This window comes from Periophthalmus magnuspinnatus, chromosome 3 (genome assembly GCF_009829125.3).
Source record: "Periophthalmus magnuspinnatus isolate fPerMag1 chromosome 3, fPerMag1.2.pri, whole genome shotgun sequence".
Classification (NCBI taxonomy): Eukaryota; Metazoa; Chordata; class Actinopteri; order Gobiiformes; family Gobiidae; genus Periophthalmus; species Periophthalmus magnuspinnatus.
Window position 1 is genome coordinate 32339913 of NC_047128.1, and position 25321 is coordinate 32365233.

The 25321-nt window shown below is 39.7% G+C and overlaps 7 protein-coding genes across 8 annotated transcripts; 2 read left to right on the top strand and 5 right to left on the bottom strand.

Moving 5' to 3' along the window:
• Positions 1–62: 62 nt before the first annotated feature.
• tbp (TATA box binding protein) lies at positions 63–2295 on the bottom strand. The gene is given in 9 exon segments (XM_033991740.2): positions 63–363; positions 438–532; positions 609–776; positions 852–943; positions 1032–1119; positions 1216–1414; positions 1417–1633; positions 1724–1876; positions 2219–2295. Coding segments are annotated over 8 exon segments (987 nt in total). The 5' UTR covers positions 1772–1876; positions 2219–2295; the 3' UTR covers positions 63–283.
• A 32-nt stretch (positions 2296–2327) lies between these two features.
• psmc3 (proteasome 26S subunit, ATPase 3) lies at positions 2328–3824 on the top strand. Its single transcript, XM_033991744.2, has 2 exons — positions 2328–3300; positions 3389–3824. Exons 1-2 carry the CDS (start codon positions 2356–2358, stop codon positions 3725–3727), a joined length of 1284 nt encoding a protein of 427 aa, XP_033847635.1. The 5' UTR covers positions 2328–2355; the 3' UTR covers positions 3728–3824.
• A 263-nt stretch (positions 3825–4087) lies between these two features.
• psmb1 (proteasome 20S subunit beta 1) lies at positions 4088–5844 on the bottom strand. The gene is made up of 6 exons (XM_033991745.2): positions 5654–5844; positions 5264–5371; positions 5055–5136; positions 4798–4927; positions 4598–4704; positions 4088–4517 (listed from the first exon to the last, which is right to left on the bottom strand). Exons 1-6 carry the CDS (start codon positions 5752–5754, stop codon positions 4332–4334), a joined length of 714 nt encoding a protein of 237 aa, XP_033847636.1. The 5' UTR covers positions 5755–5844; the 3' UTR covers positions 4088–4331.
• Positions 5845–6415: 571 nt separating this feature from the next.
• phf10 (PHD finger protein 10) lies at positions 6416–11475 on the bottom strand. Its single transcript, XM_033991737.2, has 12 exons — positions 11339–11475; positions 10939–11048; positions 10716–10846; positions 10544–10627; positions 10341–10465; positions 10113–10262; positions 9935–10044; positions 9725–9869; positions 9503–9631; positions 7301–7409; positions 6870–7058; positions 6416–6771 (listed from the first exon to the last, which is right to left on the bottom strand). The coding sequence occupies exons 1-12, from the start codon at positions 11444–11446 to the stop codon at positions 6674–6676; spliced, it is 1488 nt and encodes a 495-aa protein (XP_033847628.1). The 5' UTR covers positions 11447–11475; the 3' UTR covers positions 6416–6673.
• A 246-nt stretch (positions 11476–11721) lies between these two features.
• rab4a (RAB4a, member RAS oncogene family) lies at positions 11722–14614 on the top strand. Its single transcript, XM_033991746.2, has 8 exons — positions 11722–11864; positions 12245–12325; positions 12420–12534; positions 12699–12761; positions 12846–13000; positions 13088–13183; positions 13306–13453; positions 13523–14614. The coding sequence occupies exons 1-7, from the start codon at positions 11849–11851 to the stop codon at positions 13419–13421; spliced, it is 642 nt and encodes a 213-aa protein (XP_033847637.1). The 5' UTR covers positions 11722–11848; the 3' UTR covers positions 13422–13453; positions 13523–14614.
• A 267-nt stretch (positions 14615–14881) lies between these two features.
• On the bottom strand, positions 14882–18359 carry ccsapb (centriole, cilia and spindle-associated protein b). 2 transcript variants are annotated; one of them, XM_033991742.2, is made up of 5 exons: positions 18266–18359; positions 17086–17431; positions 16897–16977; positions 16588–16784; positions 14882–16513 (listed from the first exon to the last, which is right to left on the bottom strand). In XM_033991742.2, the coding sequence occupies exons 2-5, from the start codon at positions 17423–17425 to the stop codon at positions 16328–16330; spliced, it is 804 nt and encodes a 267-aa protein (XP_033847633.1). In that variant the 5' UTR covers positions 17426–17431; positions 18266–18359; the 3' UTR covers positions 14882–16327. The 2 variants fall into 2 exon arrangements, with proteins under 2 accessions (XP_033847633.1, XP_033847634.1); XM_033991743.2 differs by lacking the exon at positions 18266–18359 and having other exon boundaries at positions 17086–17703.
• Positions 18360–19168: 809 nt separating this feature from the next.
• Positions 19169–22738, bottom strand: acta1b (actin alpha 1, skeletal muscle b). Its single transcript, XM_033991738.2, has 7 exons — positions 22599–22738; positions 21759–21895; positions 21053–21377; positions 20610–20771; positions 20022–20213; positions 19748–19929; positions 19169–19661 (listed from the first exon to the last, which is right to left on the bottom strand). Exons 2-7 carry the CDS (start codon positions 21885–21887, stop codon positions 19518–19520), a joined length of 1134 nt encoding a protein of 377 aa, XP_033847629.1. The 5' UTR covers positions 21888–21895; positions 22599–22738; the 3' UTR covers positions 19169–19517.
• Positions 22739–25321: the final 2583 nt, after the last annotated feature.

Genomic DNA, 25321 nt, shown 5'->3' on the forward strand with positions numbered 1-25321 from the left:
TTTAAACTAATAAAAGAATTGTTAAAAAATACAATGTATGAAACAATTTCTTACAATAAAAAACAGCCCATGAAGGACTCCTTCTCTAACCATTGATATTTTACATTTTCTTTACAGTATTATGTACACAATTATGGCTGAGGTTGGGTCTTTTAAAATGATAAAATGTCCTTTGTAGCCCAACAACAGTCCATAGAGGTCAACATACTGTTGACTCTTAAAATTAAAACCTCCCGAATCAGTATCCACGCAGGGCACTGGGCACGCAAGGCAGGTAAAAGTACTATGTTGTTTTCCGGAAGCCTTTGAGGATTGGATAAATATTCTCGAACGCTTCGTAAATCTCTGCTCTCACTTTTGCACCTGAAACATTAAAAACAAATTTAAAACCAGATCCTAAAACAAAATGATATAAATGGGATTGAAACGCTCTTTACCCGTCAGAACGACCTTCCCAGAAACAAAAATAAGCAGGACAATTCTGGGTTTGATCATTCTATAAATTAGTCCAGGGAAGAGCTCAGGTTCATAACTACAAAGAGAAGAACAGGCTGAACAATCTAGTAGTATATGCATTACTTTAGCGGAGGGTTAAAATAATAATTTACCTGCTAAACTGTTGGTGAGTAAGGACCAATCCTTCAAGTCGAATGGGAAATTTGACATCACAACTACCCACCATGTTCTGAATTTTAAAATCCAGAAATTTTGCAGGAAACCCAAGTTTCTGAACAACTCGAGCATATTTACGAGCAGCTAATCTTGACTGCTCTTCACTGAGAGAGCAAAGCAAATTATACAGGTTAAAGTTTGCAAATGTTTATAAAATGTGTTTTAATCCCACAGCTCACCTCTTTGCACCAGTACAGACCATCTTCCCAGAGCTGAAAATGAGAGCTGTAGTCCTTGGTTCTCTTATTCTCATAATGACAGCTGCGAAACGCTACAAGAGAAAAAAACATTTTTCTTTAAGAAAAAATCATTTATACAGTGTCATTTAGGTCATTGGTCAATACTGTCTCACACCTCACCTTTGGGTTGTATTCTGCATTCCTGGCTCTAAGGGCAATGGTCTTCAAATCCAGTTTACAGCCCAAATTGACAGTAGATACAATATTTCTAACAAAATATATTAAGTATTAAACAAATACATATAATGCAACATGAATCATTTTTCCTGTCACTAATGGACAGCAAGAGATCCAGAGAACATACTGCAGCTGTGGGACTATTCCAGAGCTCTCTGAAGCTGGTGTAGCTGGCGTGATTGGGGTCATGGGCGTCAGTGGGGTGTTGTAGAGGGGAGTGTTTCCTGGCAGTGCGGTGGTGGTTGTTCCAGTAACAGCTTGGGAATGGAATAACTGAGGAGTTTGACCTGATGTTCCTGGCAGCCCTGAAATATGAGTTTTAGCCAGTTAAAAAATGTGTTTTGTTCACATGAAAACAAATCTCTGAACAACGATTTGTACATTGTACCTGCATTGGCCTGTTGTGCTTGTTGCTGCTGCTGCTGCTGGCGCTGTTGCTCCTCCAGAATAGACAAGCTATTAGTGTTTTGTACCGGCTGCGGAGTCAACCCTGAACCATAGGGCATCATAGGACTGAACATCGGCATTACTGGGGTCATGGCATTCTGTAAAGAGGTTCCAAACAAATCAGAGACATTAGCACATGGTTCTCACAAAGTATATAACTTTTATTGGCATATGAAAGCTTTCATTACAGGGGATGCGAGTCCCTGAAAGGGCGTTATGCTGTTGTTCTGGTCCATCTCTTCAGGTGTGCCCACTGCCAGTCACCTGACGAGATTTGATATAGGCAGCTCTTTAAAACACTGCAGAATACTTCTCCAGTTCCCACTCTGCAACAACTCCGCCTGTATAAAGGGGTTGAGATAGATTTAACAATGTAAATACGGTCAAGTGTAACATCATACACAAACACGAATCTGAAACCCCACAAGGACACAATGGTGCGAGCAAATAATCATATATGTACAGCACTACTTATAAATGCATTATTAGTAAATTCCATTTAATAAGAGTACGCTTCAAAAGATACTAGTTTAACGTTAGCCAGTGTTAGCTGTTGAGCCAAGTGTAGCATTTTAGCGCAAATACACTCGTAGCATCCTGCCTGTAAAGACTGACTGCAAATGACAAACAATGAAAAATAGTGCCTTACTGTTTGATTAAACGCACAATTCCAAACTACTTACACGAGCCAGACACCGTAAAAGCCCTGAATCTGTTCGGTGCTTGTGTAGACGGTCGGTCCTCTCACGAGCGGGTGAGCTTCCGGAAGCAGTTCCTTTATTTCCGCCTGAGTGACGGGTCAAACACAGACACAGCAAAGATGGCGTCGCTGAGTGACAAATCAGTTTGGGATGAAGTGGAAGATGGAATCGGGGAAGAAGTGTTAAAAATGTCTACAGAAGAGATAGTTCAGCGTACTCGACTACTCGACAGTGAGATAAAGATAATGAAGAGTGAAGTACTGAGAGTTACCCACGAGCTTCAGGCGATGAAAGACAAAATCAAGGAAAACACGGAGAAGATAAAGGTGAACAAAACCCTACCATACCTGGTTTCCAACGTGATCGAGCTCCTGGATGTAGACCCCAATGATCAGGAAGAGGATGGAGCTAATGTGGACCTGGACTCCCAGAGAAAAGGAAAGTGCGCTGTCATTAAAACGTCGACTCGGCAAACATACTTCCTACCGGTGATCGGCCTGGTGGATGCGGAGAAGCTCAAACCCGGAGATCTGGTAGGAGTCAACAAAGACTCCTATCTGATTCTGGAGACCTTACCCACCGAGTACGACTCCAGAGTGAAAGCCATGGAGGTGGACGAGCGCCCGACAGAGCAATACAGCGACATAGGAGGGCTGGACAAGCAGATCCAGGAGCTGGTAGAGGCCATTGTCCTGCCTATGAACCACAAAGAGAAGTTTGAAAACCTGGGCATTCAACCCCCTAAAGGAGTCCTGATGTATGGACCTCCTGGCACAGGAAAGACCCTTCTGGCCAGGGCTTGTGCTGCACAGACCAAGGCCACCTTCCTGAAGCTGGCAGGTCCACAGCTTGTTCAGATGTTCATTGGAGATGGTGCCAAACTAGTGAGGGATGCCTTTGCTCTGGCCAAGGAGAAAGCTCCATCCATCATCTTCATAGATGAGCTGGATGCCATAGGAACCAAAAGATTTGACAGCGAAAAAGCAGGAGATAGAGAAGTGCAGAGGACCATGCTGGAGTTGCTCAACCAGTTGGATGGTTTTCAGCCGAATATGCAGGTCAAGGTAATAGTCCCAGAAATGCACTCATACATTAAGATCTCCTCTAAATCTTTAAATATTTTGGTTGTACTGATGAGTTTTATGTGCCTAGGTTATTGCAGCCACTAACAGAGTGGACATTCTGGACCCTGCGCTACTGCGTTCGGGACGTCTTGACCGAAAGATTGAGTTCCCAATGCCAAATGAAGAGGCCAGAGCTCGCATCATGCAAATCCACTCTCGCAAGATGAACGTCAGTCCTGATGTGAACTACGAGGAGCTCGCCCGCTGCACAGATGATTTCAATGGAGCCCAGTGTAAAGCAGTGTGCGTTGAGGCCGGAATGATTGCACTTCGGCGTGGTGCCACTGAGCTCAACCATGAAGATTACATGGAGGGAATCCTGGAGGTCCAGGCCAAGAAGAAGGCAAATCTGCAGTACTATGCCTGAGTTCAGTACTTGTTTGTTTTCATTGTTTAAAAAATTGCAATGTGAGCATTTTCTGATTAACCTATTAATCAAATAAATAAATCATTGTTTGGACTTTGTTTTGTCCCTTATAATACAACAATATAATAGAAGAGATATTTGTAATCTAATGAGATCAGAAGATGAAGTTTTATATGCACAGGATTTAGGCATCTTTGTACAATTTCAGATTATTCACTTGTTTTAAGAAGATTTAAATAATTTCACTGGATAAGGTATAAGAAACAAAAAACATCTTTAGTGTATATTGAGTGTAAATTGATTATGATTATACTTTTGTAAATAGTACAATAAGATACATGAGATTGAAAGTACAGCACACCAGGATTTATGTTTTAATTTATTACAAATGTGGAAACAAAAGCGTTGGTACAAATAAACATGAGGACAGGTCTGCTGAAGTGCTTTTAGTTTTCCTAAAACATTCAGTGAATCCAGGAAAAAATTATTAGAAATTGCAATATGAATAAATCTCATCCCAAAGACAGTTTTAAGAAAACTAAAGATTGTTGGCTTAAGGTTGTTAATATGAGATTGAAAGTAACCAAAACAATTGGAACCAGGCTTAATCTTTTCTCAGTGGAATTGTCTGCTCATCTACACCCTCTTTGGTGATTACACAGATCCGAAGAGCATCTCCAGTGTACACATCTCTTTCTGCAGCCGAGATAAAGACATCTTTAACCAACTGAACTGCCTTCTCCTTTGTCAGGGGAATGTGCTGAACACCCTCCATGTTCTTGAAACCAATCTGTAGAATGCAACATTTTATAGAAAATACATTTTCTTCTTGTTAATGTGGTTGAAGAAAGAAATGGGGGGACAATGTACCTGGTTGTCAAGAAGTGGTTGCAACATTGCACTAGCTGATCCTCCAGCCTTGTAGGTGTCTCTCTGGTAAGATCCCACTGGGTCAAAACTGTAGACTGCACCTTTTCCTATAACATCACAATAAAACAAAAACACAATCTGCTTATTCAAAGTTCAATTGTGAAATACAGAAGTATGGTATGCTAGTGTGGTACTCATACCCTCTTCATCTAGTCCACCAATGATGTTGTACACATAGTAGGGGAAAAAACGCCTGCCATACAAGATTGTAGACAACATAGCTGCAATGGCTCCACATGTCATCATCTTATTGTTGGAGTGTTTGTACATCTAAAAAGACAGAAAACCTGTGTTACTTACATCAAGTCTTGGAGCGTAACAATGTAAACATAAAATTAATACAAATACTGATATTATAGAGCTGCATGGCAAGTACATACAGAAAAAATGTACAAACCTTTAGCCTGGCATCGATAATTTTAGTCAGGGTCAAACAGTCACCATGGAAACCACTGCAGCCAATGACAGTCGTGTCTGTCCTGTAAAGGAAATGATCAACAAAAGACGAATAAGAACACCTAACGTAAAATTACACAGCTCAAAGTTAACAACAAACATATAAACACTTTATGAATAGGATGTAGGCTTTCGGTACTTCGCACTTACAGCTTGTAGCACTTCGGAGAGTCGCGGCTATGAATGGAGTAGCCTTCACTCAATCGGGTGTCTGAAGCTACAATGGCGAAGTCTTCTCCAGCTACAGCCAAAACAGTCCTGGGAGAAAACAACAACATACACCTGTTACTTAAACGTCATAAAAAGTTAAGAGCTACAATAGAAGCCATAGAATCGAAACCGAAACATAAGGCGATACATTAAAACGTATAAGTTAGTGTTAATATAGATCAGCACAAATGTTAAATATTCACCTAAATTAATCTATAAACTACACCCATATTGCATATACCTATTGTGAGAATGATTAAGAGCAGTTAGTTTTAGCTACTTAGCTGCTAGCCAACTGGTTATCTGGTCAGTAAACAAGACTTCACTTACCCCCCGTTAAACGCGTAAGGAGAAAACCGGTGCTCCACTGGACCTGTATAATGGTACTCTTTCATTTTTCCAGTATTTCCAAAAGAAAGAGAAGAAAGCATCTTTAAAAATGATGTTCTATTAAACTGTCCAAGACTCAAACTCGCTGTATCACTGCAATATGGCAGCCTCTTCTTTTACTGAAGGGAGCCACCGGCCCAGAGGCACGTACCGCCCCCTACAGGCGCTCGCCTTTTCCTCATTCTTATAAGACTCCCTCGACTGGAGTTTCGCATCAATTCATGGGGTTTCAGCTCCCTGGTATTTGTAACATTTTAAGGACTTTTACATATTTAAGATATATTTAGTTTTAAACTTCTAATCACTATGGCTGCATCCCATGGATTGGAGGAATAACCAGAAGGGAATAATCAGCAAAAATAACAGGACATAAACTAAATGACAGAGACCGAAGCACAAACCTTTCCCGATATTTTAAAACTATTTAATCGACATTATTTAACTCACTGTTCGTATGCAATGTTTTAATCCAGAGTCTCTCATTTGCATTAATGTATTTATTGAAAAGTTACACTTGTTTTTGAATACTCTACATTGAAATGCCATGTAATTTCAAGACAAAACCCATCAAAGAGACTTGTAGAATTTCAAGTAGTCACAAAGTGAGTATACAAAAAATAAATATATACCCACAACAAAGACTTACAATTTAGGAAAGCATTGCAGAAAACATGATGTGGTTCAGTTTATTAAACAATAATAATTAAGACACATTGACATTTCCTTAATTAACCTGATAGTAATGCCTAATTCATCTTTAACATATTATAAATAGTGTGGTAGGCTATATTAAAAACAGAGCCTAAAACAGTGCATGTATCAATCCCTGACTACAAGTTTATGAGAATTCATGATGGCTTTATAAATTCAGTCAATGTAGAAAACTTGATTTGATTCAGCTTATTCAAAAATAAAAACTGGCCGATGTAGCTTTATGACTAACATAAGCATTGCCATTTGTCACTTCTGAGCTGATTTGGACTTCTTTGGTGTTCTGACTCCACCTTTCTTCTTCGGTGTGGTGAAGTCTCTGTCACAAACCTCGCATAACCACAGACCTGAAAGACAAGGTATAGACAAAATATAAACCCTAAATGAAAAGGCTAAATTATATAAAGTTATAATTTGAGACTACACTAAACAATACTAAACTAACCTGTTGGTATAGTGTCCATTCCAACACAGAAGGTGTGGTATCCACGATCACATTGGTCACAGAACATCATTTCATCCTCATGGTGGGGCTGTTGGCATACAGTGCATGTTTTACACTCCATACACTGCCAGTGGTAGGTCTGAATCACTCTCACCAACTCCTCACTCATGTCCAAGCAGGAGGGGTGACCTGTGGCATAGGGCAGACAAGACCAAATGTTAAAGCCAATAGTTCATACCAAGGTATGAATAACTTTGGTACATGGCTAATGATTTTTTTTTTTTAATGCCATGGAGCAATTCTCTCCAACCACAAGAATTTTTTAAAAATCTGTATAAAATGGGAATTAATAGCCAAATGTTGTGCAATGAAATAAGCATTTTTATTATTCTTAATAAATTAATTTCACCTTTAAAAGAAACAGAACTTACCACTGTTATCACATTGGGAGCAGTGAATGAGTGCCTCAGGTTTTCCCTTCTTGTTCTCTTCTTTACCCTTCTGGCAAATGCCACATATAGCATTGGGAATGCTCTTAGGCTGCAAGGAGAATAATGCTACAAATTGTGAAATGTGTCATTGGCTGTCTTGGTATGTGCAGTACTTTGGCAACATGATAAACACCGCTTTGAGTTTGGTAATCTGTAGCATTCAGAAAAAGTAGTAGAGTTAATTTTGCTGACAAAATCACCACTTCTGTAACTACACAGTATAAACACAATTTTTTATTCTTTAAAATGTAAAACATGAATTTAACTAGGACAGAAAATGAGAGCAGAACAAAAAACTGATTAAAAATCAGCAATGTATTAAAACCGGTAACATCAAAAACCTTGCATATAAACTTGGTAACACCTTTTCATATCAAGGTGTTGCTGTATCATATACGTATGCATTAATCTTAATTTGTCCCCAGCATACAGAGGAAACCAGACAAAACAGTAAAATACAAGACAAGGGACTCAATAAGAAGTCAGGAGCAGGTGGAGGAGGTGGAAGAATCAAAATAAGAGAAGTAGGAAAAAGACAAAGCAGTGGAAAAAGGAAAACAAAGAGGGGGAAATTTACAGAATTATTTATGCACACATGTTTACAGTTAATATGCGCAAAAGTTTGTTCTTCATTAAACAAAATTCATGCTTATCTCAAATGATCCTGAAAAAAATAAAGAACCCTCAGTCTAAAACTGTCAATACAATATAATATTAGTAATATTAATAATCATAATAAAATCTTTATACAGTGTCGGCTTGTCATAGTTGGTTAATATTGTACAAATTCTGTTTCTGATAGAAAACCGTTTTGATTTATTCTTATTTAACAGCAGACGGGCTGTTCATATAAAGTACAATATAACTGGATATGTATGCAAATAGGAACTTGCAAAGCAGCAGTAAAACCCTGGCATATGTTGGGTGAAGATTATTTGCAATAAAAGACTTTCACCAGCATAAAATCCATCAAGAAAAACATGGACCACACAGTTCAGACAATACATCTGTATTTTTGCATACAGCATTTTCGTGTGCCTCAAAGGTGCACTATGTAACTTTTCTGGTGGAAGGTACACTATCTACTTCTCTCACTGGAGATATTGTTGCTTTGCCTGGAATGTTCGACAGTATGGCATTAAACTCATCTTGCATTTATTGATTGCTCACAATTGATTAAAGCAAACATTTTTACGGTGTGCAAGCTTGCCTCTCCACAGACCTGACAAGCAACATGACTACTGTCCTGTTTCCATAGAAATCAATTAGTTTAATGCCATGCTGAGGAACATTCCAAGCAAAGCAATAACATCTCAATGGAGACAAGCAGGTTTGTGTTACCTAATTATTAGATGTAGACTACAAAGTCTCCTCTTGTTTATAGAATCAATGTGCAAATGAACCAAAACAATTATTAATACATGTAAGGCTAAATAACATCTTACATTGTAACCAATCTACAACTGACCCATTTCACCACTGAGCTGAACTCAAACTGCTCAAAACAAGAGCTGCAAAAAGTCTGAAAGAAAGTAATTTCAACAAAGCTGTGAGTTGTCTAGTGTTGTTCAGCTTAGCAAATGTGCAAACAGCAAAATATATTATTGTTATTGTTGTACTTCAAATTTATGACAGCACATCAAATGGATCAGAAACATTTCTTATGTCAAACCAATGAAGTGCTCTCCACTTAAAATGTCATTTGTGAAACTTTCAACTACCACAACAAGTGGTCTATATGTGTATGAATATACTTTATAGGTATGTCTATATATCTGTTATATTGAAGTATTACTAGCAGCCAAAGCATTGCTTTTGAATGAATGTACTGAAAGACAGAAGAGGTATGTTATAAACATAGAAGATAAATTAGTGTTGTGCTAAAACATGAAAGTGCAGTAATGAGACTGTTCCTTTAAAATGTTATTGCACACAGTCTTAAAGAAAATGATAAAATAAAGCTGTAAAAACACCCTACTGTCCCATTTATCATAACCAAAATGTGATTAGCAGAGTCATAGGAAAGCAAGAAAAATTAGGGAAGATGGGTCTATATAGTAGGTGTGGCAGGGTAAGAAAGAGAGGGGTAGAAAAGTGCTGCAGCTGTTGTTGGAGAAGAGTTCAGTTGTTTTTGTCCTCTACCTTGTAGCCTCCTTTATGGGAGGACGAATGTCGATGGCTGTCTTTGCCTTGTGCCTTTTCTTTGGTCTTAGACCTTGGTCCGCCTCCCTCTTGGCTCTCCACATCTGAAGTGTTGCCTGATGAGCTATCCTGTAGAAAGAATAATCAAAACTGTAAAAGTCATCATTACTGGAAATAACAGAAAACCATTAAAAAAAATAAAATAAGGGTGTGGAATCTCACAGATGAGTGTTTTCTTCTATCATCTTTGCCATCTTCTGCATCATCGGAGTCTGGCTCAGAATCTAGGGCAGGAAGGTCTGGATCCAAAGGAGGCTCAAACAAAGCAGTGTTTAATGGCAGGTATCGTAACTCATTGGGAGAGTACCTGTCAATAAGAGACCATTAAGCACCCAAACTAAGCAAGGTATATGCCTTTAATGAAATATTTACCTTTTATAGAACTCTTGGAACTGTCCCGGGATGAGGGCCACAGGATAAGGGCCAGTTCTGGTCAGCTCTGGAGCCAGGACTTTGAACCTGCCCTGCGGGACCTGAATAATCTATGACAAAACTAAAAATTATTAGTCAAATTGAAGGCTTTGAAAGACATTGTCATTTATGAACATACATGTGTCTGGAGGTCAAAGTAAGCTCTTCTCTCCTCCATTCGTTCACGGTTGAAGTTACTGTTGAACTCTGCAGCTTTTTTCGCAGCTTTCTTTATGTATTCGGGAACTTTGCCAGCCTCAACTTTCTGAGGATTTTGCTGCTGCATTTGCTATAAAACAAAAAATGTTGGATGAAAGTATTCCAATTGAAAAGCAGCTCCTATTAATTTCTTAAGTACTGTACTTACAGAGTACTCTTTAGCAATTCTCTGACGCTCCTTTTCTTGCAGTATTACAGAGTATTCTGAGTGCTTAGTGGGATATTCTTTAATCATAAGATCAATCACCTCATCACTCCGCAAAGCAGTCAGACCTTGAGTGAAATTTCAAAGAATAGTGCATCACAAACACGCTACTGTATTGTGTTATTACATAAAAGTAATAGTAATACCTAGTGTGCACTGTGTCTCTGTGATAACATTTTGTTCACGTAGGTAGAGTTTTTCTTTATGGGACAGATCTCTTCTCTCCATTTCTAAGAACAATAACATAAAAAAATCTTTAAACTAGTTTACATACAGAAAATCATACATACTATGAAATAATTAACATGTTACATGTACCAGGATACTTCCTCTTGAAGGATGTGACTCCCAAATACTCGCTGACCTGTTCTTGCAGCATGTAGTATTCCCCAGTATCATCTGGGGGCCACTTATATTCTGTCAAATTTTCTGCTGGGAAATAAGTTGGCCTGCAAGGAAATATCAAAGAAAACAATGTAAATACCTATGTAAATACCAAGTCCACTCCAGTCTCATGTTTTATAAAAATTGTGACCCTTACGCAAGCTCTTGGATAGAAGTGTCACAGCTCCGGGAACTGTCTCCAGATCCCATCCTCCGTCTTTTGGGGGGCTGGCTTCCATCATTGGACACTTCTTCAAGGACATCCTCCTGAAAAACATAATATACTGTATCTAAGCAAATAGGTTTTTGAAATATCTAAAAGTAACTGTTAACTTCTATGAATAAATCTGAAGTCAAACGAAGAAACAATAAAAATAATCAGCCAATCAAGACTTGGAAAGCCCAGTAATGTAAAACAAAGGGGTGTGCTAATGATGCTAACGCATCGCTTCCAAATAGAACCAAAACTCTGTGTAAACAAATGCAATTGCTACACTAAAAAGCCACGTAAACCTTCGGACCAAAAGTGTGGCTTTTTCAGCACACACACTTTTTACCTTGACTGACTGCGCTCCCGGGGTGGCGGGGTTGCTGTCGCAGGTCGCCCTGATGGGAAGTATAGCTGCCATACTGATCTCAAAGGGAGACTCGCTGCTAGTTAGCATTAGCTTAGCAGCCCATTGAGCAGCAGGCTGAGCTGTGGACGGGTTGCCAGATCTGCCCTCGGTTTGCTTTTCGTTGTAGTTGTGGCTGCATTGAATTACATTCGAACTTAACAGAAGTGTTTTATTTATACTATCAGTTGTTGTGATTCTGACAAAAACGTGTTACCATGCTCTCGCATCTCACTTTAATATTCAAGACAGCTGTTAATCTCTCGAGATGATTTTATTTTGAAACATTTTATTTTATTTTGAAATAACAAGCACTTTGTGCCGGATGTTGCCGGGAAATCAGCTGGAATCCACGGAAATAATCATAAAGACTGTTTTGCTTACTTTGGGCTGCTATATTCTGCTGTCATTCTCTCATTTTCATTGCCTCTGGTCCGCAAAACAACCGTGGACATGTCAGAGTCGTACGGTAAGAGAGCGCAATGATAAACTATATTGCTGACATCTAGGGGCCTTAGTAAAGCAGGTGTGGTGGGGTCTTCTTGTTTCCCATCGTAGATCAATAGCATAGAGGCTAACCTTGCCATCAGCCAGCCATCGTGAAAGGATACTGGCCTTTAGAGTCCTCTGAACATAGCAAACCTCCAAAATGAGAAATTCAAATACTGACAAAAATGTTTACCAGTCGCAGCAGTTCTGAACCTCTCTTGTTTTGAGGATGTCGAGCTGACAACACTGTTATTTTCAGTGATCCTTGAAGCACCGACGCCCATCTGTGTAGCATATTAGCTGTGTTGGGACTATTTATTGACTTATTTACCGAAAAATGTGATGTCGATGATTTTTCAGATTTCCTCTTTAAATTTCTGGTGATTGGCAATGCTGGCACTGGCAAGTCCTGTTTATTGCACCAATTCATAGAGAAAAGATGTAAGTACGAGTATCTTGTGTCAATATTATAGTATAAATATAATGAATGTATTTGTTTATTAGATGTTATTATCTAAGGTGTTGTCTTTTATAGTTAAGGATGAGTCTAATCATACGATTGGGGTAGAATTTGGCTCGAAGATCATCAGTGTGGTCAATAAAATGGTCAAATTGCAGATATGGGACACTGCAGGTCAAGAGAGATTTAGGTAAGTGATATTTAATAAAAAGTTTTTACTTTACTTTGTTATTATTGGCTACAATGACAAGCAAATACTATGTAATTTATAAACATTGTTGAATAGCCTAGATAGAAGTGATAGTTAACCCATAGCCTAATTCATTATAGCACAAGTGTGTTCTCATTCTTCAGGTCAGTTACCAGGAGTTACTACAGAGGAGCAGCAGGAGCCTTGTTGGTTTATGATATAACCAGGTAAGTCAGTCACAAACAAGGACCAAAATTATTCAAACAATGATTGATTAGAGTGTACGTGATATGCATGTAATTTTTTCCTAGTCGAGAAACGTACAACGCTCTGACTACATGGTTAAGTGATGCCAGGATGCTGGCCAGTCAGAACATTGTCATTATACTCTGTGGAAATAAGAAGGATTTGGATGCTGATAGAGAGGTCACATTTTTGGAGGCATCTCGTTTTGCTCAGGAAAATGGTAAGATTTTCGGTAGAAATGTATCACATCATTGTAATTCATACTCATTCAGTTATCATTTTATTTATGTGCATGGGTGTTTCTTAGAGCTAATGTTCCTGGAAACTAGTGCCCTGACGGGGGAGAATGTTGAAGAGGCCTTTGTCCAATGCGCTCGGAAAATACTGAACAAGATTGAATCAGGTTAGTTATTTGGATCAGTGCAGTATAAATATGTACTTCTTTGAACAGGTTTTGGTCTCATTTACAATACAAAAGTGCTGTACAATAAACTTGTAATTGACACATTTTCTTGTGATTCTTAGGGGAGCTGGATCCAGAGAGGATGGGCTCAGGTATTCAGTATGGTGATGCTGCATTACGACAACTGCGGTCACCACGGCGAGCTCAACCTGCAGGCACTCAAGAATGCGGCTGCTAGAGAACATGCAGTAATTACCCCACACAGATGAGGTACACGCATTTGAGCATGGCATAGTTTATGTCATGTACTAAAGTTTGAATGACTAATATTTTGCTCAGTGTCTTGCAAACAGCTCTGTGAAGACCAGAGGAAGAACAAGCCCATGGCGCCCGATGACTCCTGGGTTGCGCTCTGCTAGTGACTGCTTATTGACCTTTGAACTTCACCCTTCGCATGGATCCTTCAAAACCCTCTACGCATTTGCGTATCAAAGAGAACTTCAAACCCCATCAAGAACGGAAAGTCTTTCAGGTAACAAAGGACTAACATTTCACAATCAAGAAACCTGCAATATAAATAGACCACCAGTCCTCAGTCTCATGTCTGGAACTACGTATTTACATGTAAATGTATGGTAACAAAGCATCTATGTATCTTTTAATAACAGTATCGATAGTTACATCCTATATACATACTTTTTTTTTATGATGGCATTTTACTGTACAGAGATGATGAACAGTTCAACAGGCTTCCTTTTATTAGTTGTACACATCCACTTCAACAGTTTTTCACAGACTCATCTCTGTCCAGACATTAAAAGGCTTTGACAGTCTTTTGTACACTTTGTAACTGCTGCCATTAGACAATTCCATTAAAGCGTTCGTATTTTTTACAAAGCCATTCATCCCCTCCCACTGCATTGTACTATGTCCTTTAATTCTGTATTTCTGTATAAACAAATAGAAATGGAAGCATGAATATCTTAATAGTATTTCATGATTTTTAATTATGTTAAATATCTATATATAAAACAATCAGTCATATCCTACATCTTTGTCTTGGACCAGTATGTTACATTAAAGAGTATTGCATTAATTGTGATACAATTTATATAGGTTATTTTGCTAAATGAAATACAAATTATTCAAACATATTTCTTTAAAATAAGGAGGCGGTCGTGTCGGTTTCGTATGTGATTGTATAAAATATTTGGGTCATATTAAGAGCAGTGAAAATATTTCAGAATTTGTGTAAAAGATGTGCAATAACAAAGGCACATTCTATTTGGCTGTTAAACACTCCTTTAATCCAAAATGACTGAATGGTCCAAGTATGTACTGTATGTACCCAGTATGTCTTGGCTTGTAAAGTAATCTATTGACTGAGTGACAGCTGCTGCTTTGGGGTAGAACTAACAACCTTGATGCATTTCATCTGTAACCTTATGAAGAAGAAGCCATTTTGTGTGCACTTGATTTGTTTCTTAGGCGTTTCTATGGGAAATCAAAAGGTCATTGTGGTGCATTTCACATCAACTGCAGAATTCTTATCAGTACTACATTAAATCAACATTCAAATCAAGTACACACTGAGTGAACACTGTTAAGCATTTGAACCAACATATTTTGCTGCACAATATTCTGTTTTGTGTTTGTCACCTTTAATTGTATTTATATTTTAAATACTGTATGTCATAATTTATTCTGTATGATAAAGGCTTAAGTTTTTAAAATAAAAAACAATGATTTTACAAATGTATATTGACATTTTTGGTGCCATTCAATATAAAACTGTATGTTCAGTGGAAAAGATTTTACAATTTCAATTAAACAACCTAAACATTATTATTATTATTATTAAGAAACAAATCATCCAATGATTTTCCATCACATGGGTTTCAGTGTAAGATAGAACAAGCTAACACTGCAATTATACTAAACTAAAATTTAATTGAGTTTTCATTGATTGTCAACACTTTTTCTGGGCAATATGACAAAAATGATACTATTCATAATAAGAAAAAAGAAAAAAACACATTGTTCCTCAGTGATCAATCACACTTTTCATTTCAATCGTGTCAAATAAATAAAAATGGCTTTTAGTGTTTTAAAGTCTGACCTCTGCTCCCAATCACATGTTTTACTGGCCGAGGACTCTGTAGACCTTTTGATTAAAAATATATATTTATAATCATGATAAATTAAAATTTGCAAAACTGCCTTAATGGTTACACAAATGTACAAATGAAGATTAATCTGTTATCAGTAATGGACTAGACAATGGACATATTTTCTTTAAATGCAAAAATACCAGAAAGTTTCTTTAGTCCCATTATTTTTGCAACTTGTCTTGTACAGAACATTTACATAATTTTGGCACAATATATTTAGAACTCTTATTTCATAGTTTCTATAAAGACAAAGCATTTTAAATCACACATTAAATCAGGAACCAGCGAGTACTAAAGTTCTGAAGACTACTCCAATCCAAATAACAAAATATAAAGAAATGTCTAGTTGTGGATATTTTAAAGCGTTAAAACACAAGAGATAAAGCTTTCACATTTAAAAGAGAGCTGCACCAGTTAACTCGGTTTACTGTTATGGATTTTTATGATGAAATCTAATTTGTATCACTTCAAACATGGTTATAACGGAAGTAAACCTACATTATTACACAAAGAAATATCACAATTGTAACACTCACAGGTCAAACTTAAACTGTTCTATTTACACTTGATCAAGAGTAGCTGAAAGTGGCTTTTCAGAGCAATGACTGGAGAGGAACAATTACAAGTAACTGCCAGAAAAATGTGGTCCTCATCTATGCAAATTAAGTAAACTAATATTAAAACCTTGGCAATGCGTCATGTGAAAGAGTGTTTTGTTATATACGTTTAGACTTTTCTGTAAATCATTGCCTTGTGCCATGCTTCTACATAAGATTAGCCAGTCAGCTCCTCCTACTTTCTTTTAAGCGGGCCAAGCTAACATAAGATGGTATATACGGCAAAATCACTTAAATACTTGATATGAACTTAACTTATATATATCAACACCACATGTGTGATAGGCAGCAATGGCATTTTGATTTGATCTGAAAACGGTACAATTCTATACATTAGCAGCCTAACGATGCCCTTTCTATCGAGAGCGAGCAGAGAAACAGCGCATGTACTCAGTTAGCCATGGATTATACTCTGGTGCCACCACCTTCAGCCTGGCCTTGTCCACATCTGCAGATTTGGCTCGTCTGCGCTCTGCTCTCTGCGACTGGAGCTGCCTTTCCACTTCTCTCCGGGTCTTTGCACGCAGGGCTGACTCGTGAATCTGTGGTGAGGCAGGTGGGAACTGATATGAAAGTGCACAAACACAAACTCACACACACACAAAAAAAAAAGTACCTCTTTTGTAGAAGCAGCAGGCCGTATGTTGTGTGTTTTCCTTCTTGCAATGTCAGAGTCTTTCTCTCCTGATGCATATAAAACAAAGGGATGTCTGCTTTGTTTACTGTCCTCCTTTATCTGCTGCGTTGGCACAGGTCTGACTCGCTGACTTCGACCCTGTCTAGAAGTTAGTTGTGATTTTGGACCTGTTGTTTCTGTGTATGAAAACAGAAATACAAACATCAAACATTGAAAGACATGCAAGTGAAAACAATAAGTAACAAAAACGGTATTTTTAAAAGCCAGATGATATTAGCTTGATATTACCTTGTGTCTGTTTCCCTTGTAGGACAGGTAGGCCTCTCTGATTAACCTCTTCAGCTCCACCACACCCCCTTTCCAGCTCCTCTGCAGCCCCAACAATAATGCATGGAATAAACATCACACAATTCTCACAGAAGGGCTATGTAAAATGTATTAGAGTGACACTATTATTACATTATACACGTTAATGACCTTGGACTGTGTTCTCATTTCCCGACAGGACAAGCCTGGGTACAGCTGTGGGGTCGCTCTCTCTCTCCTTCACCTTGTTCAACCTTACTGCTGCGCACTCCTCCACTTCTCGCTCGGTTGCGTCTTCTTTTGTTTGGTTCTTACCCGCGGGTGTAGGACTTCTTCCACCAGAATCTGAATCAGTGTCCGAACCTCCCCAAAACCAGGGATTGTGCGAGTGTTCAAGCAGCCTGCGGGTCAGCCTGTATTTCAACATCTCTTCGTAGCATTTACTGAACGTCTCCCATTTGGGGTCTTTGAACTTCTTCATGTACTCTGAGCGGATCCTCTTAGTCACCATGGTTCCCTAAAATGAAACCGATAAAGAAAGAAACTAGAATAACCTAAAAGTCACAGTAGAACAGTGTTGCGCAGAAAAGCTCATCGCTACATTGTTTTCCTTTAGAGGATTGCGTCACCGCCAGACTTTTAAACTAAACCTGTGCGTAAAAACTGGCCAATGGCGGCACAGCTTGTCTAATCACGACCCACCCACTTCCATATGTCGCCAAGAAGAGCAAGAAGAGCGACTGCGGGTTTGTTTTCGACTTTCTGTGCTTTCTGCAGGGTCTTATAAAGGCAAAGGTAACCCAAGTGCTTCTGTATAAACAAGAATCAACTACCATTAAACGTCCTCTGCATTGTGACCTACCCAAAACAAACTGTACAATCAGAAATGTCTTGAATGTGATGACTGACCCTCGAGGATACAGCCTAGTATTTCAGCAGGTAGACTTCAATTTAGATAGACAACATACAGGCTAGATATCTAAATATTTGGTGAAGTGATGGCATAGGCCTATGTGGATATTTGGTCAACTGTGTATCAGTTAAAGTCCAAAATTAGATGTTAAGAGGTTGCAGAGCCTCGATCACTACTCACAGCAGCTATTGTCTTTAATTCAGACAGAGAAAATCTAGCGTCAACCTTCAAATAGACGAGTAATAATCAGTCACTCCACAGAACAGATAATCGCCTGTCACCGTCTCCAGATTTAGGCGAGCCGAGCCTCATAGGAAACATCGCACTGTCTCACTGACAAAACACTGTCCATCACGCACGACATGCCCAGCACGACAGCACAAATGTAGTGTTGTAAGAGGCTAATTTGGTCTACAGTGACCTAAGAATAGCACTTACGCTGGACTCGGATTTCACGGAGGAACAGTAGAACAGATGGCGCTGCGTTCACGGTCGTGCTGTAAGAGCTGCGCCTCTAAGCTCCGCCCGCCTCCGGGACGTTCTTAAAAAGCCAAACACATCCGCAACAGGTGGATGTATACACTTGTATTGGCTCTCCAGTGGGTAAAGTGATTTCAGGTTTTTATTTACTCATATTCTTCGTTAAATTAACCTACTTTTACCTCAGTAGTCTAAAGCAACATAAAGGGCCATATTGATCCGTGAATAGGCCTATATACTTTTAGCTGAACGAATTATAATTTTTAAATGTAACAGATCACTATCATTAAATTGAATTCCACTGTAGTCTGTAGTTGCCAGTTTGTCTGGGAACTGTATCGTGCACCACATGCCACCAACCTTTTTGGGCACTGGCCGCAGATCTGAAAACCAATTCAACGTCTATGCATATAAGGTTTGGTCTGCAGAGGTCCGCTGTACACAGGCATTGGTTTTGTCTAAAGATGGTGTGGAGCCCGGAGCTGCGCGTTCGGAGCAGGGCATATCAGCTCAGCGGGTATCAAAGTCAGGTGTCAGGTGTCCCATGAGATACTGATCCGGATGGGCTAAAGTTGGGCTGCTGCCTAAGCACATTCCTGCCAAGTCAAACTGCGCTTGCCCAGTGCCCACCTGCTCCCTCTCCGACCTAATGCCCCAACAGCTGTTTCTGACACTTCTTGGGACCCCCACCACCATCTCCCCCGTGCCCTCTGAGGGGTGCTGCTGATTGGTGACCATTAGTGGTACCATTAGTTCAGTAAGTTTCAGATTCTGTTTCCTTGTTTTGTTTTTACCTTTTGTTGAAACATTTTCTGTCTTAAACCTATCCATATCCTGTCCATAGAAACAGAACAGACCAGATAAATATACCAAATATTGGACTTTAATAAATTATCAATATGTATATACACTTACATTCACATGTGTTGGGCAACATGTTGTTCTTATTTTTTTTTATTAAAGTTTTTTTGGTAGATGCATGGTTCAGTGATGTTTTTCACAGCCTTTCTCCGTGCAACACAGACAACAAACAGCTTCGATTATGCCAATTTTAGAAAAAAAATAAAAATTGCATATAAAGTTAACAGCAGAGACTGACAGTCCATTGACAGCAGAGTGCTGCTGTGCTGCAGAGGCCGATCCTCCTTGCTCGAGCTCCTGATGGCTGGTGATGGAGACAATGGAGAAGTTGGAGTTGCAGACAGAGAATTTAGAAGCACTTCCTGTGGACAATGCTGGGGCCAGCCTCGTCGTACTCCTGCTTGGAGATCCACATCTGCTGGAAGGTGGACAGGGAAGCCAGGATGGAGCCACCGATCCAGACGGAGTACTTCCTCTCGGGAGGAGCAATGATCTGAGGGAAGACAAATATATTGTTAGTCTCTCAGGAGAACTTTGGTATTATTATATTGGTATATTGGCTTGGTTTGCTATATTTACCTTGATCTTCATGGTGCTGGGGGCCAGAGCAGTGATTTCCTTCTGCATACGGTCAGCAATACCAGGGTACATGGTGGTACCACCGGAGAGCACATTGTTGGCGTACAGGTCCTTACGAATGTCAATGTCGCACTTCATGATGCTGTTGTAGGCAGTCTCATGAATACCAGCAGACTCCATACCTTTGTAGGTGAGAGAACAAGTGTTAAAACTCAACTGGACAATGACAAGAATTGCGTTTATTATTTGCTGAAATTTGTCTAATGTCATTTACCGATGAAGGAAGGCTGGAAGAGGGTCTCGGGGCAACGGAACCTCTCGTTTCCGATGGTGATGACCTGACCGTCGGGAAGCTCGTAGCTCTTCTCCAGGGAGGAGGAGGAGGCAGCGGTGGCCATCTCGTTCTCGAAGTCCAGGGCGACATAGCACAGCTTCTCCTTGATGTCACGCACGATCTCACGCTCAGCTGTAGGGGCACAAGTTTATAAGTTTGCTTAAGTGCGTAAACGTAGGACAGACAGGCACATGCACATTGACTATTCCCTAAAGCGCAACGGCTTACAAAGTACCATAAAACTATAGGTAAGAGTTGAAATTGAAATTATTTCCAATGATGACGCAGTTTAAAATAGAATAAAACATGTTCTATTTCAAACAAAACAGTGTGCGTAAAATGTTTAGTCTAATTTATAAGAATTATAATAATTACAAAAGCCCAAAAGAGCCTTTGCTTTTACAGTGTGCGTAAAATGTTTAGTCTAATTTATAAGAATTATAATAATTACAAAAGCCCAAAAGAGCCTTTTTTTTGTTTTCACTTTTAGCCAAATTGTTGCGGTTGTATATGCTTTAAAGTGCTCACCAGTGGTCACGAAAGAGTAGCCACGCTCGGTCAGGATCTTCATCAGGTAGTCGGTCAGATCGCGACCAGCCAGGTCCAGACGCATGATGGCGTGGGGGAGAGCGTAACCCTCATAGACTGGGACGTTGTGGGTCACACCATCACCAGCATCCAGCACAATACCTATGAAGAGGATGATGCGGTTATTTAGTAAAGTCGACTGAGCGTATTGTGAAAATATGCAGCCTTTCTATCAGGTACATATGTGTCTTTATAATTTAATCTGTAATGTGTAGGCTAATGAAGTTGCAGGTAAAGGTGCGTAAATCTCGTGCGTAAATGTTGTAAACTGGTAATTGTTGTGCGTAAAAATAGTAAATTGCGCTTCCAATGTGTAATGTTGATGCCCAACTTAGTGTTTGTAATTGGCTGATGTATGTTGAGTAAGTAATTATTATTCTCACCAGTGGTACGACCGGAGGCGTACAGGGACAGCACAGCCTGGATGGCCACATACATGGCGGGGACGTTGAAGGTCTCAAACATGATCTGGGTCATCTTCTCCCTGTTGGCCTTGGGGTTCAGGGGGGCCTCAGTGAGCAGGGTTGGGTGCTCCTCGGGGGCCACTCTCAGCTCGTTGTAGAAGGTGTGGTGCCAGATCTTCTCCATGTCGTCCCAGTTGGTGATGATACCGTGCTCAATGGGGTACTTCAGAGTCAGGATACCCCTCTTGCTCTGAGCCTCATCGCCGACGTAGGAGTCCTTCTGACCCATACCGACCATGACACCCTGAAGGAGAAAAGAGCGGATAAAACATGAGTTAAGTTATGCGGTAACGTCTTTAAAACTGTATCCTGCACTGTCCAAACTGCGTGGATCAAAAACACAGACAAGCACTGTACTCTAGGTCCCGTGGCAAAATATAAGGTGGGCCCTAGCCCTTAAAACAATTTAGTTGTCTGTATCGATAAATAATCTATTAGAGATTATCTGGGTTGGCTAAATTATTTGTTACTACAAGTTTTGCCTATTATTGATAACATTTATATTAATTATTATTTGGGGCTGAATAGAGTTAAGAAGATATATGGGCTAGGTATTGTTTTTCTACCCAAATTCTAGTTAATCTACTTTCTAATACATTGTTGTGCGTGTCTATCCGTCTCTCACCTGGTGACGGGGGCGGCCGACGATGGAGGGGAACACGGCCCTGGGAGCATCGTCTCCGGCGAAGCCAGCCTTCACAAGGCCGGAGCCGTTGTCGCACACAAGGGCGGTAGTCTCATCGTCGTCACACATGTTGGCTTCTAGGAAAAAGGATGGAGGGAAATATTTACATCAAGTCGGACAACTCGTTTGTAAATTCTTGGTCTAAGATCCAAAAACGCCCACTAACTAGCCAACTATCTCCCTCTTGTTAGTTTGGATTTAATTTTCCACAAATAAATCTAATTTTTCGGCTTGAATCTTGTCATGGCACAATGACAACACTTTTACGCATGACGCATGGCGCACGAATAGCTTTAAACCAGCTGTATTCTGTTGTTTAGCATTGAGCCACACACATGACTAAAATCAAAGCATAATTCAAACATAATTTGTAAATATTTTCTTTCCCATATATCTGGTCCTAAACCTAACAATTCCCGAGGATAAGTCTTAAAATTCCGTATCAACATCAACAACTTTACGCATTATCATCCCCAGGATCTACATTTGCTGAGACGCCGAAAACAGGTCAGAAACCTCAGTTTTTCTTTTAGTCTCATAAATTATCAGAGTTTTGAATATACTCTTCCATAGATTTTGAAGTTAACCAATAAGTTCTATTGCAGCTTCTTCTAGAATCTCCTGCCCATCGCCTGGGGGTGTCCACTAGCCCGTCTGAAACTTTGCAGTCCCCCTTAGTTTTGCTTCTTCCTTCCCGTATAGACCTGCTGTAGTTCTAGATCAAGGCCTAAACTGACCCGGGCGTTTGTCTTCAGAGGAGACCCGTCCTTGGGATCTTACCTTAGGTGTGTGTCTGCGGCTCGGAGAGAAAGACCCAACCAGTGCTGCTGCTGAACCAGCTACCGTCCTGGCTGCTGCCCATGCCCCTTATATACTCGAGCTCCACCATTGACAACGCTGGGCCCTGGCCCCCATCCCGGCCCTCTGCCATATTAGGAACTGGCCGGTCGAGGTGGGCAAGGAGGCGCGCCCCTCGGAAGGAAGCAGGGAGCCCTATCCATCAAGTTTCAGCGGGGGATCAGAGGTGCGTCCGCGCGCACCCGTCGAGGAGAGAGCGCGTGCCATATATGGCACTGTCGCTTTGACCTCCCCTCGAGCCTCGCGATGCCACCTCGAGAGCCGTATAAGGATTGTACGGTCGGCTGGGGGTTTCTAGGGGAGACACCAGTTGCTACCAAGCAGGGTGATAGTTTTGGTGCTAGAAGGCCATATCCCACCTTAAAACGAGAAGCTGCTGTTTCAACTGATTTAGATTTAGTGCAGTGACAGCTGCTGCGCCCACAATTAACACATGAGGCAAATGCACTGGGACACGATAATAAGGTTTTTATTCTTAATATGCAATCATTTTCCAATTACAAAGACCTACCTGTACTGCTGCAGACAAATAAAACGATAGTATTATTTACAGCAACGTTCCCAAATTGGGTTACAACATAAAGACTGCAGTACCCAGTATATAATGAATACATTATGTGTGGAATTAGGGAGTTAAATTGCAGGGAGTTAAATATTTTAATACTGCAATGTCCAATGCAAATTGTCATGCATTTTATTATTAAAATAATATTGTAACTGGATCTTTATGAAAACATAATGAAATGCAAGTTACTTTTGAAATAAAATTAGGGAGTGTGTTTGGAAGTTAAAAAGCAACTTTAAGAATTACTTTGATATCACCAGTCTTAGTTTCATAGTTTATGAGGCATGTTTTTTTTTTCCTTGCAGACACATGGCCCTCAGAGCTGAATAAATAAGGAAAGACGCTTAGAAACAGCCAACAGCTGACACCTTATCTGCAGGCGTACTCTGCTCTGTCACAGGAGCAGTTGGATTAATTATAACTCAGAAGGAGGAGGGAGAGAAGAAGCATGGCAGCCCTGCACATGGAGGACTAGGAAATGAATGCATGGGTTGGGCCTGATGGACTGAGGTTCTCTGATGAGATAACAGAAAGAGCAGTAATGAATGAATGACTCAAAAGTATGAAACTGGAAACATCTGTTATAGTAAGTATGAAAGAAAATGAGGGCACCACAGTGAGAATTATGTCCTTTTTATGAATAACAATAAAGAGGGTTATATGGACTTCAGTTTCCCATTGATATCTTAAGGACTTTTACCCAAACATTTAATACTTTATTTGAATTGGTAATATATGACAACAGTGCTAGAGTTTTATCACTCTGAAACCTATGGCTAGGCAACTGTTTGGATGATCACAGGAGGTACAACCGTCAAAGGACCACTTAGGTGACACATGGAGACAACTGGAATTCCTCAAGACATGTGTTACAAATGTCACTGACACATCAGTGTAATCAAACAACACACCATGTTTATTTAAGAGTTTGTCATTTTTTCTACTGCTATTATGAATTAAGCCCTGAAAATAGTGTTTTACTCACACTTTTCCACATGACAAGATCCACATATCCTGCGTAGCCCTGAAGGAAGCATTAAGATTTACTATCAGTTAAGATTTAAGCTTACTGGGAAAGTGTTAAAAACTAATGTTATTAATTATGTATTGCCAAATGAATTTCTTTATTTAAACTAAAAAATTGATGTATGCATTAATCATGTCATACACAAAAACTATAATGGCCGATTGACAGTATTGGTCTAATATTGGTGCTATAGTGAGAGGGAGGCATGGCTATGTGCCTGTGGGGGGCTGTGGAGTTACAAAGTGGAGGGGGGCAGCAAGGTTGAGCTACTTTTATGCACTTGTTGTGAGCCTCTTTGGATCCCAGGCCTGTCAAACACCTAAAATGTAAATGGGACCATTGCAGTTGTCGGGAGCAGGAAGAGAAAGAGCAGGAGGGTAGGTCAGAGGGGGCGAGGGGGAGGAGAGAGCAAGAGGAGTAGGCTAGAGCATGTGAAGCAGGTGGCACCACAAATCTGTGTTGTGTGTCGGGACTGTATCGCAGATAGCTCTTCAGACTTTAGGAGTCTTTTTAATATCTTTGCAGTGCATTGAGAGTGTAGCATATGCGCCTTACCAGGTAATATAACTTTTTTTTGTTGTATAAACCTTAAAATAGAAAGAAATAATACAGTGTTCAGGTTCAGTGTCAGTTTTGTAGTCACTGGAGACAACAAATGACTGATACTACATTCAACATTTTTTATTGGATTTTTTAAAAATTCTTTTTTAATGCTGCAAAGAAGACAGCAATTCTTAAACCAAGGATCTATAACATCAAAAATGTAGTGAAGCGCGTAAATGATGATCTGTCTTCCCCAAAATTGAAAGAGAGTCAAGTAGATAGAAGGCTTACATGATTTAGTACTATTTAAAAAACTCAATTCCAGTTGTGCTCAAGGTAGTATTTTTGCACATATTTCAATAACTAACAAAATGTTTTCATAGGAGCAGTGTTCATTCTGAAATTAGCAAACCAAGTCAATGGATGAAACTGAAAAATAGTGCTGTCTGACTATTATTGTTATGAATGATGCATGTCCACAATGACAGCAGTTTTTTTTTTAAAGAGTAA